Source organism: Pseudophryne corroboree, chromosome 10 (assembly GCF_028390025.1).
Source record: "Pseudophryne corroboree isolate aPseCor3 chromosome 10, aPseCor3.hap2, whole genome shotgun sequence".
NCBI lineage: Eukaryota > Metazoa > Chordata > Amphibia > Anura > Myobatrachidae > Pseudophryne > Pseudophryne corroboree.
Genome location: NC_086453.1, coordinates 36,743,730 through 36,764,191, shown reverse-complemented (window position 1 = coordinate 36,764,191; position 20,462 = coordinate 36,743,730). Strand labels below are relative to the sequence as shown.

General features: G+C 42.5%; 1 protein-coding gene across 1 annotated transcript in view; it reads right to left on the bottom strand.

The window, feature by feature from the left end:
• The window catches only part of LOC134965907 (phospholipase A2 inhibitor and Ly6/PLAUR domain-containing protein-like), a 108,797-nt gene that overhangs the window by 25,964 nt on the left and 62,371 nt on the right, over nt 1–20,462 (bottom strand). The window contains exons 3-4 of the mRNA XM_063942303.1: nt 15,266–15,412; nt 12,122–12,265 (exon numbers count right to left, since the gene is read on the bottom strand). Of these exons, the coding sequence (XP_063798373.1) occupies nt 12,122–12,265; nt 15,266–15,412 (291 nt within the window). The remainder of the gene's footprint in view (nt 1–12,121; nt 12,266–15,265; nt 15,413–20,462) is intronic.

Below are 20,462 nucleotides of genomic sequence, written 5' to 3'. Positions count from 1 at the left end.
CGGAGCCAGAGAGCAAATTCCCTGGTTGCGCCTTTCAGACTTAACCCGGGAAGCCAACCCGGGAAGAAAGACCCGGTAAAATCCCAAGTCAATTGCAGGGTTGGCGACCCGGATCACGTTCCTGGGTCAGTGCCTTTCAGACATACCAAATTCCCGGGTTGATGCACGTTCATGTGCAAAATCCTGGGAATATAGAGCATGCCCGAAAGGGGTACTACTGGTGTGCCTTCCCGGGGATTTGCAAGCCCCATGTAGATTCAAGAACAAACTAGGCTGCACTCCCAGCTTGGTAACAGTGAGCAAGTTTGTTCTTGTATATATATGTTCTCATTTGTTCTTGTATATAAATATATAATTTACGGCTGTGATCCGGAGACGGCAGCGATTCTTCTTCACACTGGTGCCTTTAAACTAAGATGTATGTGAGCATATGTTATGTGTAGTAAAATGATCTGACATTTTTATCTCACTGAGTGCGCCCTGGTTTCTTTCAGTGCAATTGTCTATGGATGAACAATGGTGGTAACATTGTTCAATTAGAGGTGCCAGCATTCGCATCATTTGGAAATCACGGACTATATTCATATAAGGACACTGAGCATTGATTGCACGACCATCCAAACCTACCTCTATATATATATATATATATATATATATATATATAATACCTTGGAGAGGGCGGCACTCAAAGACTTGGCAAAATGATGTAGGTGAAAAGAAAACCCCGCAGGGCAACATTTATTGTGACGTTTCGGGGACTAGCCCCTTCCTCAGACAACACACGTGGAAGGGGCTAGTCCCCGAAACGTCACAATAAAGGTTGCCCTGCGGGGTTTTCTTTTCACCTACATCATTTTGCCAAGTCTTTGAGTGCTGCCCTCTCCAAGGTATTATATGCTAAACAGAGGTGACAAGCCCTGAAGGGAAGGCACCGGAGCAGGATTTGCGTCAGTCCGGAGTGCCGGGGTCCAGTTGCTGATTATATATATATATATATATACATATATATACACCTCTATGTATTTTTTTTTTTTTTTTACATAAATACTACACTTTTGCTGTTGGGTTTTAGGCAATTTAGGTGTTTTTTAAATGTGTAATTCCTAAAGTTTTTTTTATACATATTTATTACTACTACTACTACTACTACTACTACTGCTACAACTTATTATTATTATTATTATTATTTAATAATATTTTAATTAAAATTTTATGTAAAAATTAAATAATCATTTAACAATAATTTATAATAATTGAATACATACTTATTAAACAATAGAAAAAAATTGGGTCACTTAGGGCCTCATTCATTTACTTTAACAGTGTCATCACTGGGATACACCGGAAACATGCAAATGGTCATAAAGGGTTAAATAATGCATTCTCCAGCTAATACTGTGTTCTGGAGAATTGTGATTATTTAATTTACTAAGTAGACCACTTGGCCTTTTAGATAACGTTCTGAAGCATAGCTTTCATCATGTGCCAGAAATCCGGGCGGACGCTCTTTACAAGTTTTGTCAGTGGCCTTCAATTTAATTGTATGTGAAGATTGGTAAACCTTTTGTTAAAACAAACTGGAGATGCCTTCAAATTAAATGAAGCCGCCAGTGTGTCCGCCTTTTCCTATAAGACATCATCAACAGGACCAATTTTGTGCCTAAAAACATTTCCTACTTGGCAATATTTGAAACCGAAGCTTAATTGCACAGGACAGATTAGGCGTTTAATAAAAATGTGAGTACAGCAACATAAAAGCTCTAAACACTTTGGGGAATACTTGAAATAAATAACAACAAAAAAACTAAAAAACCACCAGAATTTGCTAGATGCAGCTCTATGTAAAAACATATAAATTACAAATGTGAGAAAATAGCATAATATTATAAAAAATGTGTCCTGACAGATTACAGATTAGAAAATCCTTCAGGTTATCTGTATAGTTGTATTGGCGAATTTGATATATGGACCCACACATGATGTGTGAATCACAGATCACAATTTTTTTCCAGGAATCTGTGCCATGGGCCGCAGTCTCTAGGAGGATGTCGCAGATATCTGCCAACTATGCAGACTGCAAGGACAGCCTGCCAAATTCGGACTGGCCCACAGGGGTACAGGGGAAACCACCGGTGGCTCCCACCAGTGGCGTAAATTTGTCCCAGTCGCCCGGAGGCAAGATAAATATTGGTGCCCCCCCTATATTTAGATAAATACATGTATGTATGTGTGTATGTGTGTATATATATATACATATGTTATATACATACATTTGTGTCTATATATATATATATATATAAATTATATATCCATTCTCTCTCTATGTGTGTGTGTGTGTGTGTGTGTGTGTGTGTGTGTGTGTGTGTGAAGTGCTCTGAAAAAAAAGTATATACTGTGTATTTGCGGTTGACAATGCTAAATTCCTTTGTCGTATAAACAACCCTTTATGAGGTCTAAGAACACTGTACGCTGTTTACTTAAGAAGTACCGTAAGGGTACACTAGTTGCGTAACGATCGCTCAGCCGTAGGCGAGACGCTCAAGCGTCACGTTCGCTCACGGCCCAGAGATCACAGGCAGGCACGCTATTGGCTGTTGACTAACGTAATGATTCGCTATGGCGTAGGAGACGCTCGAGACCACGAGGAGATCACCAGCGGCGCAGACGCTCACAACGCTATACCTTTATGTCTAAACCTTTTAACAATGAAATACACAGAATACCTTAATGTGAATACAGGGTGTAAGTGCAACCTTGTGTAACCTGACTAACTACAAAGCTGCTTGTGCGTCACCGACGCTCAAGTGAACACTTAACACTATAGGAAATACACAGATACTGGTTTAGGGTCCAAAGCCTATTAACTGTATTATATCTAATATACTGGTAAAAAGGGGATAACAGTACAAATGATACACTACAATATAACAAAGACTTCCTAACCAAAATAGCTACACTAGAAATACAATACAATACAATTACTATTTATGGGAAAATGGAAGGGGAAGAGAAGAAGAGAGAGATAGAGAGAAATGGCTCATGATAACATTAAATAAGAGACAACATGGTTGCAGATAAAACTACACATGTGAGAGACAATCGCTGCGCAGTTAGTCAATGCTGAATACAGCATGGGATGGAAGCTAGACTCCATTTTGAGAAACCTCCACTTGATTCCAAAGACCACACCACATGGCTGAAAGGGGGAGGGGAAGACATCCAGCAGCAGCCATTTTAGATTTGCAGGTCCAAACACATGGCACTTTATTCCAAAATGTCCAAGCCTCAAAACAATGCATATGTTCTGATTTTACAATTCCAAACCATCTAAATCACCTTTCACAATGTAATCCAACTTCCTAGAACCATCTCATAATTTCACATCCCAAACAACTTCAGTATCTCAATAACCAGAGCATATTCATCACAAGACCAGATCACAATGTAATTAACACAAACGTAACTGCATGGTGGTATTTATGATTAACAGGATATATATTATAACTAACCAGCACAATCTATTTTAAATCTCCATAGGCAAACAAATACCACAAATACTATGCTACAGATTGTATACTGTTCCAATTTATCACAGACTTCACAGAGTATCCACAAACACCCAACAATCACACAACCAAGTTACAATATCCTATTTAAACCAGAAAGCAATCTGTCTGTTTCCTTATCTAGCCATGTGAAGTTCAATACTTAGCCTTTAGTTTGGAAGATGTCCTGGGGATTTAGCTGCCATGCTGCTTGGTGCCAGGTAGCTGTGTGTGTGTCTGTGAGTGTAGCTACATTACATCTGTTCTCTGAGGCCACACCTGACCACTACCTTCCTGTTTGACCAGTACCTGGGGGAGGGGTCTTTCTTTCTCCTTTGTACTGAGTCACCATTCTCTTTGTATATGCTAATCAGGTTCAGCCCTGAAAACTTAGTAAAAGGTTGTCTTGAGCATCCATTGTTCTAACAATGTGATCTTAGCTTTTATACATATAATCATATCTATCCGCTGCAATGTCCCACAACAACACAACAGGCCTCAAACTAACCCACACCTCATTCTGCTTGCTTCAATACCAAACATGATGTGTTTATCTGGTTCGGTTCGAATGATACACATCCATGACATTAATTCATTAGCCAATTCTAAATCTCCATGATGTCTGGTGCTGTTCATTATTATAACCATGTACTGTATGAAACAAGTGCCGAATCCATCTCTGTGCCATGTCCGAGCAAATGCGTGTGTTTCCATATATTGCTGTGCTCGCTGCGCATATTTGCAAGTATAGCGACTTAAATGTGTGTGTGTTTTGTATGTTCTCTCTATGTAATATTTTTGACTTTGACAGTCCACCCTTTGGCAGTCACCAATAACTGCCACTTCCTAAAACATTTCAAAAAGAGAAAAATATATGTCAGGGGTTAATACATTTCCATGGTTGGGTAAGGGAGGAGAGAGGAGAAGGTGTGAAGAGGGTATGACCTAGTGAGATAGCAGAAGCATGTGTGTATGAATCCATGTTTGGGGGGTCATGTATCATCGTGCCGTACGTGTTGTACATCAAGCTTCGAGGTATTGCGAAGTATACATTTGAATTCCTTCTTATCCCGTACTAAGGGTCTGTGGATGGGCTGTCAAACTTTACCGAGCTCATTTCGGCTGTGGTTGTAACAAAATGGGGGAGCACATTTTAGTTGATGATACATGAATGGGGGAGGTATGTGGTTGCTGATATCTGTGCCTGTATTCCCTATCGACTATGTGTGTCATTACCTGAGGGTTGTAGAGATGAAGATAAAGAACACTTATGGAAAATGCAATGATATTCTATGTCAGGGAAATGTACATCTGTCGTTGAAGTTGTGTTCGGTATCTGTTGAGAGTCGTCTTCTTTGCGCTGTATTGCTCTTTGGGCATGAGCAAATAGCTTTGTCAGTGCCATCAGATTTACAAAAAATGTTGGGCTAGCGTGAGTTTAAAATACTAGGGAAACTGGGGATCCATGGCAAAGTTCATCAAGTGTCCATTTCTCAAGTGGTCAAAACTTCATCTTTGGTGCTTGTCTGTTGTCTGTATAGCGTCTCGTTAACTTCCTCGTCCAAGGGGTCTTTGTATCGAAACAGACTGCTCTGGTCAACATCATGGTCAACAGGAAAATCCATATCACAGTCTCTTGGGGCAAGTCCATCTTACAGGAGGAGAAAAGAAGAAATTTGTAAAGGGGGTATAAGAAAACAGTTTGAGGGGGAGAGAACTTGTTACGATAATAAGTTCTCTCGTCTTGTTGTTCTTCTTGTTCTGCTGTCCTCTCAAAGGTGCTGTCTCTCAGTCTTCCAAACGAACATTCTGGTGATGCAATATTCCTTCCTAACCGGCGATCTTTCTGTAAGGAGCAAAAATCTGGCATTACCATTGGTCCAACTGAGGGGTGACATACCATCTTTAAACCATGAAAACATGAGTGGGAAGAGAGAGACAACAAAAAAACAAAAGAGATAGAGAACAATTCATGTGCATATATACATTACATAACTCGACAATAACCACCAATGAGAAAAGAGAAACAAAACATTTTTAAACATTGTCAACATTAAGAAAACATTGTTAGCATTAGAAAATCATTGTCAGACTTATTAGGCTGTCATATCTATGTGTCTACTGGTCTCCTTGAGCAGTCCCTCCCCACCAGCACCTGCATTACTCCACTGTCTGTATCTGGCCAGAAATACATTGTGGCGGAGGTCATGCTGGGGTTTGGTAGACTTCTGCAAGGACCAAGCGGATATGCAATGTGTGAATTCTTACCAATACTCGTCAGAGATGGGGATAGAGAGAGAGAGAGAAAAAAAACATTTCACAGATACATTTACAACGTTTCACCTGGTCATTCCTGTGTCTTCAGGGAATGACCTCCCAATTTATTAACCGTTACCTCAGGCTTACCATCAGTCCTAATGATCACCTTTCCTGACTATATATTATGGGTGTGGCCCAAAATTCTTCCTATATGATCCCTGATTATAATTTGGTGTGTCCTAACTTTTGCTCATTTTCATGTCTAGGGGGTCTGATTTTATGTGGGCTGTTGCAGTTGCTGGCATAATGCCCTTCTCTTTTGCACAGATCACAAATCCTTAAGTTCCTCCATGTGCCAATGGCCTGGGGTTTTGGTTGATTTGATGCCTCCTCAAACGCTTGGATGCTCATCACCATCAACCGCTTTCCCTGTACCTCCCTGATTCCTTGGATACCATGATTATGTCGTTGTCTAGGGAGTTGATATGCCTTCTGTGAATCTTTGATCATACAGTTAGATCTTTCCTAGGATCTGGGTAATCAGACATGATTGATCTCAATTCTGTCCGGGACCAGGGATGGCGCATTGCACTGTCCTTGACGGGAATGGTTCCCTGATCGTCAGTCTTCCCATTGGGGACTGTGATCACCCTGACAGGACTAAACTCAATTACATCACCTTGTTTTGGTCTTATAATATGGGGTACATTTGTTTGTGCGTGATATAAAACATTGTACGTACCTGTGGACACGACCTCACCTGACCCTCCGTTAGGGGGTTTGATTATTGCCTTTACCAATTTGGTCGCGTCCACCTGGATGTCTTGTAGGATGGCTTCTTTAAGAGGTGCCGACATCGTTCTGGGCTCACTTTCTTGTTGGTAATCCTGAGGGAAGTTTAACATGGGGTGCGACTTGCACAGGTTAACATTTGTAATTTTTTTACACTTTCATTTTCATAAACATTATTACATTTAACACTTTCATTCTTAATACAGTTACTAAGTGCATTTTTATCGTACAACATTGTGCCATTTCTCTGCAACCATAATCCTCTTCAATGCCATGTCTCTCCTCTCAAGATGAAAGTTAGATATGTAAGTTACATTTCTTTGCATTTCACTTTCCTGTTGCCATAACTGCAAACAATCATCATGTTTAACTCGTTGTTTCCAGGATTTTATGAGACTGATCCTTTGCCTTAAATTATGCAACACCTCTGAGTCAAAACTACCTATCCCGGGAAATGGTGCCTTATCCCCCGCAGTCATTCGTGTCCATTCATCACAAAAGGTCTCAGAGTGGGGACCATATTTCCCCCACATTACTAACCGAGCAGACCCTCGGGGTCTGCAAGCCTCTGGAGTCTGAATCCTGACCTCCGACCGTCTCTGTGTTGTGCACTTGGCTGCCATTGTGGACCTTTTTAACACAGAAAAACTTCCTAAAATGCACCAAACACAGAACTTCGTTGGAAATCCTTAAAGCTCTTCCACTGAACTTCTTCTGCTCCGGGTATCTCCGGTCCGCCTTCTAGCAGACACGTGTAGCCGTTGCAGGCCCTATCTCTAGAGATTCTCCTGAGAAAATTCCCTTCCTTTTTCTTTTACACAAATCACGCTTGCATGTGCTCCCTACAACACGTATGAGGGCAAGATTTACGCATGGATATACGACCTCATATCACGTTGCGTTATTGGTCACACATACAACCGTGCGGTCCAATCGTACCACTTATAGACACTTGTTGCCCATAAATGGTAGGATCATTGGAGTCTCCCTACTGTGCTCCAAAACAGCCAGAGCGTAATACAACGAAAACTTTATCACACTCTGTTGCACGTTTTCACTCAGATCGTGCTCATCACGTTCCACATAGATCACACAGATCACAAAGTCCACAAAGCGGAATTCAATACCGTTTTATCACATAGATCACAAAGTCCACAAAGCGGGATTCAATACACTCATACCGTTTTCAACCCACTATCATTCTTATAGTTTTCTGATCAGAAAAATCATTTCCCGTAGTCTGATAGCTCTCCCCAGAGGCGTTACAGTAAAGTAAGGTATTTAAACTAAATTTTGGAAACTGAACAAATGTGTGCTATTGTCTTGTGGCTTCTGTATCGCCTTACTATAAGCGATATTTCACTATATAAACGCTTACCAAACACCACACAGTATCTTCTATGCTGTGTGCTTGTTTTTTTTTTCTCAGCACGTTATCAATGCAAATGGCAAACAGGAAGGTGAGATGTGAAACTTACACAGATGAAAATGCAATTCTAAATTTAATCTAATAACATACATTGATGTAAGCACACGCATATGAAATTACATATAAGTACCAATCACTATTACTTATGATTGACTATGATATAGATTAAATAAATGCATAAAAAAAAAAAACTCATTAAATGATGATTTCTTTTTGACAGTGGATGGCTGATTGTTTCCTGAGTCAACTGAAAACCAGCCGCTCAGAAAAAAAAAAAAATTGACCTTCCCAAAATGGCCGCTGCTCCTCCCCCTTCCACCTCCATGAGGGTCACACAAAATGGTGGACAGACCATGCGGCCTCTTGTCACAAAGAAAGTCATCATTCAAAACTCCTAAAGTTATTCTAGGCCTGAGTGTGTAGTTGGCACCAAATTGAAATAAAAACCAGATTTTCAAAGACAATAGCGTACTGTTCTTACCTCCGGTCCCGGATTCCCTCAGCACCCTTTACTAAGCGAAACAGACGCTTATCCAATCAGCACTGCAAGGAATATGATCCCGCCCTTTGCTGATGGATAATGTCTGCTGATATTACCTAGCAGAGATATGTGAAGGATAGGACGAGTCCCCCAATTGACAATGCTAAATTCCTTTGTCGTATAAACAACCCTTTATGAGGTCTAAGAACACTGTACGCTGTTTACTTAAGAAGTACCGTAAGGGTACACTAGTTGCGTAACGATCGCTCAGCCGTAGGCGAGACGCTCAAGCGTCACGTTCGCTCACGGCCCAGAGATCACAGGCAGGCACGCTATTGGCTGTTGACTAACGTAATGATTCGCTATGGCGTAGGAGACGCTCGAGACCACGAGGAGATCACCAGCGGCGCAGACGCTCACAACGCTATACCTTTATGTCTAAACCTTTTAACAATGAAATACACAGAATACCTTAATGTGAATACAGGGTGTAAGTGCAACCTTGTGTAACCTGACTAACTACAAAGCTGCTTGTGCGTCACCGACGCTCAAGTGAACACTTAACACTATAGGAAATACACAGATACTGGTTTAGGGTCCAAAGCCTATTAACTGTATTATATCTAATATACTGGTAAAAAGGGGATAACAGTACAAATGATACACTACAATATAACAAAGACTTCCTAACCAAAATAGCTACACTAGAAATACAATACAATACAATTACTATTTATGGGAAAATGGAAGGGGAAGAGAAGAAGAGAGAGATAGAGAGAAATGGCTCATGATAACATTAAATAAGAGACAACATGGTTGCAGATAAAACTACACATGTGAGAGACAATCGCTGCGCAGTTAGTCAATGCTGAATACAGCATGGGATGGAAGCTAGACTCCATTTTGAGAAACCTCCACTTGATTCCAAAGACCACACCACATGGCTGAAAGGGGGAGGGGAAGACATCCAGCAGCAGCCATTTTAGATTTGCAGGTCCAAACACATGGCACTTTATTCCAAAATGTCCAAGCCTCAAAACAATGCATATGTTCTGATTTTACAATTCCAAACCATCTAAATCACCTTTCACAATGTAATCCAACTTCCTAGAACCATCTCATAATTTCACATCCCAAACAACTTCAGTATCTCAATAACCAGAGCATATTCATCACAAGACCAGATCACAATGTAATTAACACAAACGTAACTGCATGGTGGTATTTATGATTAACAGGATATATATTATAACTAACCAGCACAATCTATTTTAAATCTCCATAGGCAAACAAATACCACAAATACTATGCTACAGATTGTATACTGTTCCAATTTATCACAGACTTCACAGAGTATCCACAAACACCCAACAATCACACAACCAAGTTACAATATCCTATTTAAACCAGAAAGCAATCTGTCTGTTTCCTTATCTAGCCATGTGAAGTTCAATACTTAGCCTTTAGTTTGGAAGATGTCCTGGGGATTTAGCTGCCATGCTGCTTGGTGCCAGGTAGCTGTGTGTGTGTCTGTGAGTGTAGCTACATTACATCTGTTCTCTGAGGCCACACCTGACCACTACCTTCCTGTTTGACCAGTACCTGGGGGAGGGGTCTTTCTTTCTCCTTTGTACTGAGTCACCATTCTCTTTGTATATGCTAATCAGGTTCAGCCCTGAAAACTTAGTAAAAGGTTGTCTTGAGCATCCATTGTTCTAACAATGTGATCTTAGCTTTTATACATATAATCATATCTATCCGCTGCAATGTCCCACAACAACACAACAGGCCTCAAACTAACCCACACCTCATTCTGCTTGCTTCAATACCAAACATGATGTGTTTATCTGGTTCGGTTCGAATGATACACATCCATGACATTAATTCATTAGCCAATTCTAAATCTCCATGATGTCTGGTGCTGTTCATTATTATAACCATGTACTGTATGAAACAAGTGCCGAATCCATCTCTGTGCCATGTCCGAGCAAATGCGTGTGTTTCCATATATTGCTGTGCTCGCTGCGCATATTTGCAAGTATAGCGACTTAAATGTGTGTGTGTTTTGTATGTTCTCTCTATGTAATATTTTTGACTTTGACACGGTGTATTAAAAATGTATATTATTAATGTACAAAAAATACAAATAATTTATATACAGTGTATTAAAAATGTATTTACATTTCATTGTCTTGTATTTTAACTCACACATTTCTTAGCAGTCATACCCAGGATTAGAACCCATGACCTGTTATACCAACAGCAGACACTTTACTGATGGAGCTATTTGCTCCTGTAGAGGAAGCATGAGAATTCTAACTATATGAAGTTACGTGTAATTGTCAGAGAAGTATCTTCATATGGTTAGAATTGTCATGTTTCCTGTACAGGAGCAACAGCTTCATCAGTAAGGTGTCTGCTTCCAGTGTATTAGGTTGTGGTTTCTAATCCTGGGTGTGATATTTGTAATATGTGTATATTCAGTAGTGATGAGCGGATTCGGTTTTACTCGGTTTTACTCGGTTCTCAAAACCGAATCTTATTGGCTATCCAAAACACGTGACATCAGTGAGCCAATAAGATTCGGTTTTGAGAACCGAGTAAAACCGAATCCGCTCATCACTAATATTCAGTATAATAAAGCGGGTGTGAGGTGTAAGGTGCAGGGAGCAGTGAGGAAGTCGGCCACTGAAAAGACAGCGACAGCTATCAATTAATTTAATTCAATGGTGTCACAGAATGGGGAGAGGTGTCCCCTTCAGAGCAGGAGCCCGGCGGCAGTTGACCCCGTTGCCTCCCAGAGTTCTGCCTCTGGCTCCCACTGCCTGACGGCCCACTCCTTCCTCTAGGGATCAGGTTCCAGACTAAGCACTTGTATTATACATGGTAGATATGTTGCATTACACTGCTCAAGACTATTGTGCATTTCAAGCCTCTGTGGAGTCTGGCCACACCTCCTTTGTAGACTAGCCACACCCCTTAGTATGGGCCCCTATCACTGCATTCCCCCGGTGGGCCCTTCATGCCCCAGTCCGACACTGCAGCCTGCACACGTGCCTGACAACGCATACACCCACGGATTACAGAGCAGATGGAGAGATCCATCCGTAGACCGATCTTTCATTGGTTGAGATTTATCAAATCTTTCAGAGTGATAAAGTATAGATAGAGGACCTGATTCACGATTATAAGGAATTGTTCAGCCGCATGGAAGCGGCTGTGCAATTCCGTGTCATTAGAATGGAAATGCAGCAGGAGGCATCTGTAGGAGATAGATGCCTCCTGTTATCATTAGCAGGGATCTGAGTGCTGCATCTAAGGACGCAGCCCCGGATCACCATCGCGGCCATTGCAACCATCGGTCTTAATTGCTGATGGTTTTAGGCACCTGCATAAACTGAAGCCTACTCGGGCTGGTCATCGGATATGGACACCCGGGTCCAAGATATCTGCATCTAGCGCCGCAGACCATGACTCATCATGCCTTCAAAATGGGGGCAACATTGTAGGAGGACTTCCTTGCTCTTTTGATGTGTGCGTAAGAAAAGGGGATGCAGGAATGCAGTGGGTGTAAGTCCCGGCCAGCCACCTCCCTCCTCCCCAAAACAATCATACCTCCTTCCCTTGATGCTGAATATTGTACACAGTAGGTCTCATCTCCTGTGCAGTTCATGGGAGTCATCACGTTACATGTTTTAGAATTTCTAGCGAAACAGGATTCACAGGTCACACCGTTTAACGTGGAATTTGGTGGCGTCCCTGAAATAAAAAAGCAAAACATATTTTAAAGTGATTTTTAAAAATGCCTAAGCAGCATCAAAATCAGGGATTTCTTGTTGGTTTTTGTTTTTAAACACACAAAGTGCAAAAATGGCAAATCCCTGGATCAGTCACCCACAATGTCCTCTACTAGTAATTGTTACAGAAAATATCAACCAATCCATTTTACAATAATGTCAGAGTTTGCTGTCATCCCTTCATAAGGGGTTCCTCAGCGTAGACAACATCACAGTGAAGGACCACTTTGTGTGCTCATGGTGGAACCATCTTCCATTCATTACTGATGACTTTGTCTTCTCTTTGGTCCTTAGCAAAAGATTGACAAACCTTTGTACTAATCTCCAACATATTAATATATATCAAATAAGTTTCATCACCAAAAAATATATTTATTTCCTTCTGCCAATAAGAGCCCTCAGGGTTTCTCCATTTCTCTCACATGGTTTGCTATCCCTAATCACAAACCAAGCGTTTTCTGCTTTTGGTTGGTCCTACTGCTCACCGACCCACTCTGCTGCCATTTTAAGGTGTGTGGTATGATTTGTTGATACTGACAGTCATAATGTTGATATTCATCATGTCAACATGAAAATGTTGACATGGTCATTATGTCGACGTGACCATGTCAACATTAATAATGTAGACAGTGATGAAGTATTGACATGTCAGAATGGTGGCCCAGTGGACACTTACCAGCAGTGGCTCCAGTGGCTAAAGTGGCATCTCCTGGGTCCCAGTGGTCATGTAATTGTGACTTCCAGGTCAGACCTCTGATCCTCGTGTTCAGGTGGGTATTTTTCCCCTATTAATAATCCTTTATTTAGTGCCGAAGCTTAATGCTCCTGAAGCCAAACTCTAACCTCTCACCCCGCAGCCTCATTGTACCCTCCTACCCACAGCCTATCCCTAACCAACGCCTTACACAGACTGACCCTAAACTCCCCCGCTCAGCCCAGGGGTTAAAGTGTGTGTGTGTGTGTGTGGGGAGGGGGGGTGGAGTGGAATGAGCTTCACTACCTGCAATGGTAGGTGGAACTAGATCCACCTCCTCCATGCCCTGCACAGTAATTCCAACAGTAAAGCCTGCCCTGCCACCCATGTCAATAGATGATGCAGGTGGCACTAGGGTTACTGACGAGCTGCAGCCACCTCCCCCTTCCTCAGGTCCATGATCCTCCTTTATGTGTATAAGGGGCACTACTACTATGGGCATTATGTGTATAAGTGGCACTACGGTGGGAATTATGTGTATAAGAGGCACTACTTTGGGCATTGTGTATAAGGGGCACTACTGTGTGGCATAACGTGTATAAGGGGAACCACTGTGTAGAGTAACGTAAATAAGGGGCACTACTAAGTGTAACGTGAATAGGGGCACTACTGAGTGACGTAACGTGAATAAGGAGCATTACTATGTGGTGTAATATGTATAAGGGGCACTACATGCAGTGTAATGGGAATACGATTGTGCTTCTGTGTAATATAATTTGAATTGGGGTACTATTGTGTGACGACACCCCTTTCTTCTTTATAAATATGGGAGGTAAGGCACAAATTTATAGTTTGCAGGGGGGTGCCGAAAACTCTAGCACTGGTCCTGGCTATGCCTAATGGGAGGGGGGTTGGGGGGGGGGCAGAGGAAATGAGTTCCACCACCTCTCCAGGACCACTTTAAGCCCTGCGTCAGCCTAACCATAACCCTCCCACAGCCTATCTCTAACCTCTCCCCCGCAGGCTAAACGGTTGAGCCTAGATACCCTTCACGGTTAGGACCTCTTATATTATGTATATTATATAGGGTTGCTTTTATGTTAAACTTTTAAATGACACTTATAACAGTTCAGTGAGGGTTACACACTAACATTGCAGAAATATGCAAATGTTAATTAATTAGCGATTTAACTCATCTGTAGCATGTTAGACACATTACATTTATAACCAATCATGTCACCTACACTACAGTACAGTAGTTTATCAAGTTACTAACTTGTACATCACTAGGGAAAAGCATACGTCATATTGTAGTGGTTACTGTATAATTGTGCTGGGCATAAAAAAATATTCTAATGCAGACGTCAATTTTTCTTTTTCGTAATCAGAATACGCATTTGTTCAGTACAGTCTAAATTGTTAATAACTTATAAATATGTCACAAATGAATATAAACAACATTTTTGCACTGGAATTAGAATTACTTTGAAGCACAAACTGTTCTAAGGCAACGGCTCACAAGCACCAAATTTGGAAATCAAAGTCCAAAAGTAAATGAGGTTCATATGTAGCCCACGTTGATCTTCGGTTCTTGAGAAAACGTTTGGCAGGGAGGAGATGAAACTTATTTTTTCTCAACTCAATATGTGAGTTCCAGTATTTCTGAGAAGCAAATACAGTTTTTGCTGAATCATAAGGACAAAGGGGCAAATTTAATTAGCGTCAAAATCCTGGTAATTTACTGCGATTGCCTTTTTCACCTAATTTGCATCTTTTTTTGACACGAACGTAGCATATGCTCGCTCCCGCGATTTGCGTATTAAATTACAAAATTGCAAAAACGGAATTACCGTGAAAATCGGTGCCAAAAGTGTAAAGTTAAAAATCGGGAGATAGGTGCAATAAATTTTGCTGTGATCATGGATTGCGTGATCCCGGCTAATTGCATACCCCCCTTGTTTGACAGGAGAGCTCTGAGAAATGATAAAGGGTTTATGGGGAAGAGAGAGACAAAAATGGAACTAATGGTCGATTCAATTAGATACGAGCAAGGCAAAGTGCCATTGCGACAGCGTGGAAACACTAACGCCTTACCTCGCTTCCATCTTACCCTGAACTGTCAGATTTTTGTATGCTCTCCTCTGATTTGTTACAGTCTTCCAAATACAAATAGGAATATGTCAATTCCGAAACTCAAATAAATCTCTACCGAAAGGATTTTTGTTTACTACAATTTTTAAAAGTGGCAAAACTCCTGTTAGTACATACAGTTCATAGTGCTGTTGTTGCAGAAGTCCGTGTTGCAACACTTTGTGGTGACTCTCACCCGGTAGTCCGGTGTGGATAGGGTTGCTGGATGACTGCAGTCGTACACACTTCCACAGTGTTTATCAAGTATTGCATTCCTCATGTCCACTAAACAAAAGATAAAAGGGGGAGATGTATCAAACCTTTGCGTGAATATCTTCCACAGCCCTCAAGGTGAGGCTGCCAAATCTTACAGTAATCTAGTATCGAAAAATGAAGCTATTAGATCACATAGCGACAACGTAACAATGCAACAATATTTAAAACATAATTTTTTGGTTGCAAACAATTGTTTGACTGATGGAAGTAAATCTCTAATTACAGCTTTTGTATATTTTCTAAATAGCATTTTTTGGTCTATTTAACAAATAATTTGCTAATATATAAAAACTGCTATACATTACAAATCGGACCCGTGCAACGCTGGGTGCTTGTTCCTTATAAATCTGGTGCTGTTTTATAGGTCACTACAGTGGAAATAAATGTACGGAAGTAGGGAACCTACTATTAGCGGAATGTAATTTATTGTACTTCCTACAGTAAATTATAATCAATAAGAGGTTTCTGTGTCCGGGATGGGTTTGGAAGACCGGCAGTCAGGATGCCTGCGGTCAGAATACCGACTCCGCATTCCGACTTCCAAATCCCGACAAGTGTGAGAATGGAAGCTAACCATCCCCCTAACCCTCCCTCCCTGCAGCCTAACCCTAACCTCCCTCACCGCAGCCTAACTCTAACCTCCCTCACCGCAGCCTAACTCTAACCTCCCCCAGAAACTTACAGTCAGGATTCCGGTGGTCAGGATTGCTGCGTCGGCATTCTGACATTTGTCAAAATTCCGGTGCCGGGCTCCTGACCGTCGGCACCCCATACAAATGGATGCCAACTGCTGTACATCCCCTGTGTCCATATAGGAGCATAATGATGAGTACTCTTATACAGGATGAAGGCAACTTAGTGATGAGCGGGTTCGGTTTCTCGGAAACCGAACCCCCCCGAACTTCACCCATTTTACACGGGTCCGAGCCATACTCGGATTCTCCCGTATGGCTCAGTTAACCCGAGCGCGCCCGAACGTCATCATCCCGCTGTCGGATTCTCGCGAGATTCGGATTCTATATAAGCAGCCAAGCATCGCCGCCATTTTCACTCGTGCATTGGAAATGTTAGGGAGAGGACGTGGCTGGCGTCCTCTCCGTTATTGTTGAACTTGATTGTGCATTATTGCTTAATTGTGGGGAGGACTGGGGAGCAGCTGTATAATATAGGAGGAGTACAGTGCAGACTTTTGCTGATCAGTGACCACCAGTTATCCGTTCTCTGCCTGAAAAAAAACGCTCCATATCTGTGCTCAGTGTGCTGCATATATCTGTGCTCACACTGCTTAATTGTGGGGACTGGGGAGCAGCTGTATTATATAGCAGGAGTACAGTGCAGAGTTTTGCTGACAGTGACCACCAGTATACGTTGTCTGCCTGAAAAACACTCCATATCTGTGCTCAGTGTGCTGCTTTATTGTGGGGACTGGGGACCACCAGTATAATATTATATAGGAGGAGTACAGTGCAGAGTTTTGCTGACCAGTGACCACCAGTATATAATATATAGCATTACGGTACAGTAGGCCACTGCTGTACCTACCTCTGTGTCGTCATTAAGTATAATTTCCATCTAGATTCTATACCTGTGGTGCATTTCAGTTGTGCAGTTTGCTGACACAGTGACCACCAGTATACTATATATAGCAGTACGGTACGGAAGGCCACTGCTGTACCTACCTCTGTGTCGTCATTAAGTATACTATCCATCTACATTCTATACCTGTGGTGCATTTTAGTTTTGCAGTTTGCTGACACAGTGACCACCAGTATATATAGCAGTACGGTACGGAAGGCCACTGCTGTACCTACCTCTGTGTTGTCATTAAGTATACTATCCATCTACATTCTATACCTGTGGTGCATTTTAGTTTTGCAGTTTGCTGACACAGTGACCACCAGTATATATAGCAGTACGGTACGGAAGGCCACTGCTGTACCTACCTCTGTGTCGTCATTAAGTATGCTATCCATCTACATTCTATACCTGTGGTGCATTTTAGTTTTGCAGTTTGCTGACACAGTGACCACCAGTATACTATATATAGCAGTACGGTACGGAAGGCCACTGCTGTACCTACCTCTGTGTCGTCATTAAATATACTATCCATCTACATTCTATACCTGTGGTGCATTTTAGTTTTGCAGTTTGCTGACACAGTGACCACCAGTATATATAGCAGTACGGTACGGAAGGCCACTGCTGTACCTACCTCTGTGTCGTCATTAAGTTTACTATCCATCTACATTCTATACCTGTGGTGCATTTTAGTTTTGCAGTTTGCTGACACAGTGACCACCAGTATACTATATATAGCAGTACGGTACGGAAGGCCACTGCTGTACCTACCTCTGTGTCGTCATTAAGTATACTATCCATCTACATTCTATACCTGTGGTGCATTTTAGTTTTGCAGTTTGCTGACACAGTGACCACCAGTATACTACATATAGCAGTACGGTACGGAAGGCCACTGCTGTACCTACCTTTGTGTCGTCATTAAGTATACTATCCATCTACATTCTATACCTGTGGTGCACCTCTTTTTTTTCTTGGGGACAATTTTTTTGAAGTGCCATCCTGTCTGACACTGCAGTGCCACTCCTAGATGGGCCAGGTGTTTGTGTCGGCCACTTGTGTCGCTTAGCTTAGTCACACAGTGACCTTGGTGCGCCTCTTTTTTTCTTTGCATCATGTGCTGTTTGGGGACAATTTTTTTGAAGTGCCATCCTGTCTGACACTGCAGTGCCACTCCTAGATGGGCCAGGTGTTTGTGTCGGCCACTTGTGTCGCTTAGCTTAGTCACACAGCGACCTTGGTGCGCCTCTTTTTTTCTTTGCATCATGTGCTGTTTGGGGACAATTTTTTTGAAGTGCCATCCTGTCTGACACTGCAGTGCCACTCCTAGATGGGCCAGGTGTTTGTGTCGGCCACTTGTGTCGCTTATCTTAGTCACACAGCGACCTTGGTGCGCCTCTTTTTTTCTTTGCATCATGTGCTGTTTGGGGACTATTTTTTTGAAGTGCCATCCTGCCTGACACTGCAGTGCCACTCCTAGATGGGCCAGGTGTTTGTGTCGGCCACTTGTGTCGCTTAGCTTAGCCATCCAGCGACCTCGGTGCAAATTTTAGGACTAAAAATAATATTGTGAGGTGTGAGGTGTTCAGAATAGACTGGAAATGAGTGGAAATTATGGTTATTGAGGTTAATAATACTATGGGATCAAAATGACCCCCACATTCTATGATTTAAGCTGATTTTTAGCGTTTTTTGAAAAAAACACCCGAATCCAAAACACACCCGAATCCGACAAAAAAATTTCGGTGAGGTTTTGCCAAAACGCGTCCGAATCCAAAACACGGCCGCGGAACCGAATCCAAAACCAAAACACAAAACCCGAAAAATATCCGGTGCACATCACTATGGCAACTTACTGTATAATATAACAGATAATAGAATAATAATACATTTTCTCAATGAACACTGAAAAGCAAACTCACTGATTATAAGTGAAGGCATCAGAACTCCTCCTTTATAAATGTTGTTTTCAGGAGATTATGCATATCATAACAGCATTGAAGAAATATAAAGAGTTTGGGTATTTGGGGGGGGGAAATCTTTCATAAAATAAATAAAGCCCCATACACACTAGATGAGATTTTGAAAGATCTCGCTCAGAATGGCCGATCTAAGCGAGATCTTTCACAATCTCGTCCAGTGTGTACACTAAAGGGGGGTACACACGGTGCGATATTTCTTTCGATTTTGACGATATAGTCAGAATCGTAAGAAAATATAGGCCCTCATTCCGAGTTGATCGGTCGCAAGGCGAATTTAGCAGAGTTACACACGCTAAGCCGCCGCCTACTGGGAGTGAATCTTAGCTTCTTAAAATTGCGACCGATGTATTCGCAATATTGCGATTACTAACTACTTAGCAGTTTCAGAGTAGCTCCAGACTTACTCTGCCTGTGCGATCAGTTCAGTGCTTGTCGTTCCTGGTTGACGTCACAAACACACCCAGCGTTCGCCCAGGCACTCCCACCGTTTCCCCGGCCACTCCTGCGTTTTTTCCGGAAACGGTAGCGTTTTCAGCCACACGCCCCTGAAACGCCGTGTTTCCGCCCAGTAACACCCATTTCCTGTCAATCACATTACGATCGCCGGAGCGATGAAAAAGCCGTGAGTAAAAATACTTTCTTCATAGTAAAGTTACTTGGCGCAGTCGCAGTGCGAACATTGCGCATGCGTACTAAGCGGATTTTCACTGCGATGCGATGAAAAATACCGAGCGAACAACTCGGAATGAGGGCCATAGTGCATATCGCACCATGGGGGTCATTCCGAGTTGATCGCTAGCTGCCGTTGTTCGCAGCGCAGCGATCAGGCTAAAAATCGGCATTTCTGCGCATGCATATGGGCCGCAATGCGCACGTGCGTCGTACGGGTACAAAGCCCATTGTGGTTGTGCACAGGTTGTAGCGAAGTTTTCAGTCGCACTGACGGCAGCAAGAAGATTGACAGTAAGGGGTGTTTCTGGGTGTCAACTGACCGTTTTCAGGGAGTGTTTGCAAAAACACAGGCGTGGCAGAAAAAATACAGGTGTGGCTGGGCGTTCGCTGGGCGGGTGTATGACGTCAAATCCGGACAGGAATAGGCTGAAGTGATCGCAAGCGCTGAGTAGGTTCAGAGCTCGGCTGCACATGCGTTTGCACTTCTGCTAAGCTAAAATACTCCCCCCAGTGGGAGGCGGCATAGCGTTTGCACGGCTGCTAAAACTAGCTAGCGAGCGATCAACTCGGAATGACCCCCCATGTGTATGTCCTTGCAATGCCGATGTGCGGTCCAGCGGGATCGGCATCGCAAGGAAAAATAGACTGTGCAGGCAGTCCAACATTGACTATATTGACGGGGCCGGGCTGTATGGAGCATCGCACCGTGTCTCGCATTACACCCATCGCATCGCACCAGGCCTCATACACTAGAATGATAATCAGCAGCGTCACAAGGCGGGTGCGGGGGGTGCGGCCCGCACTCGGGTGTGACACCTGGAGGGGGG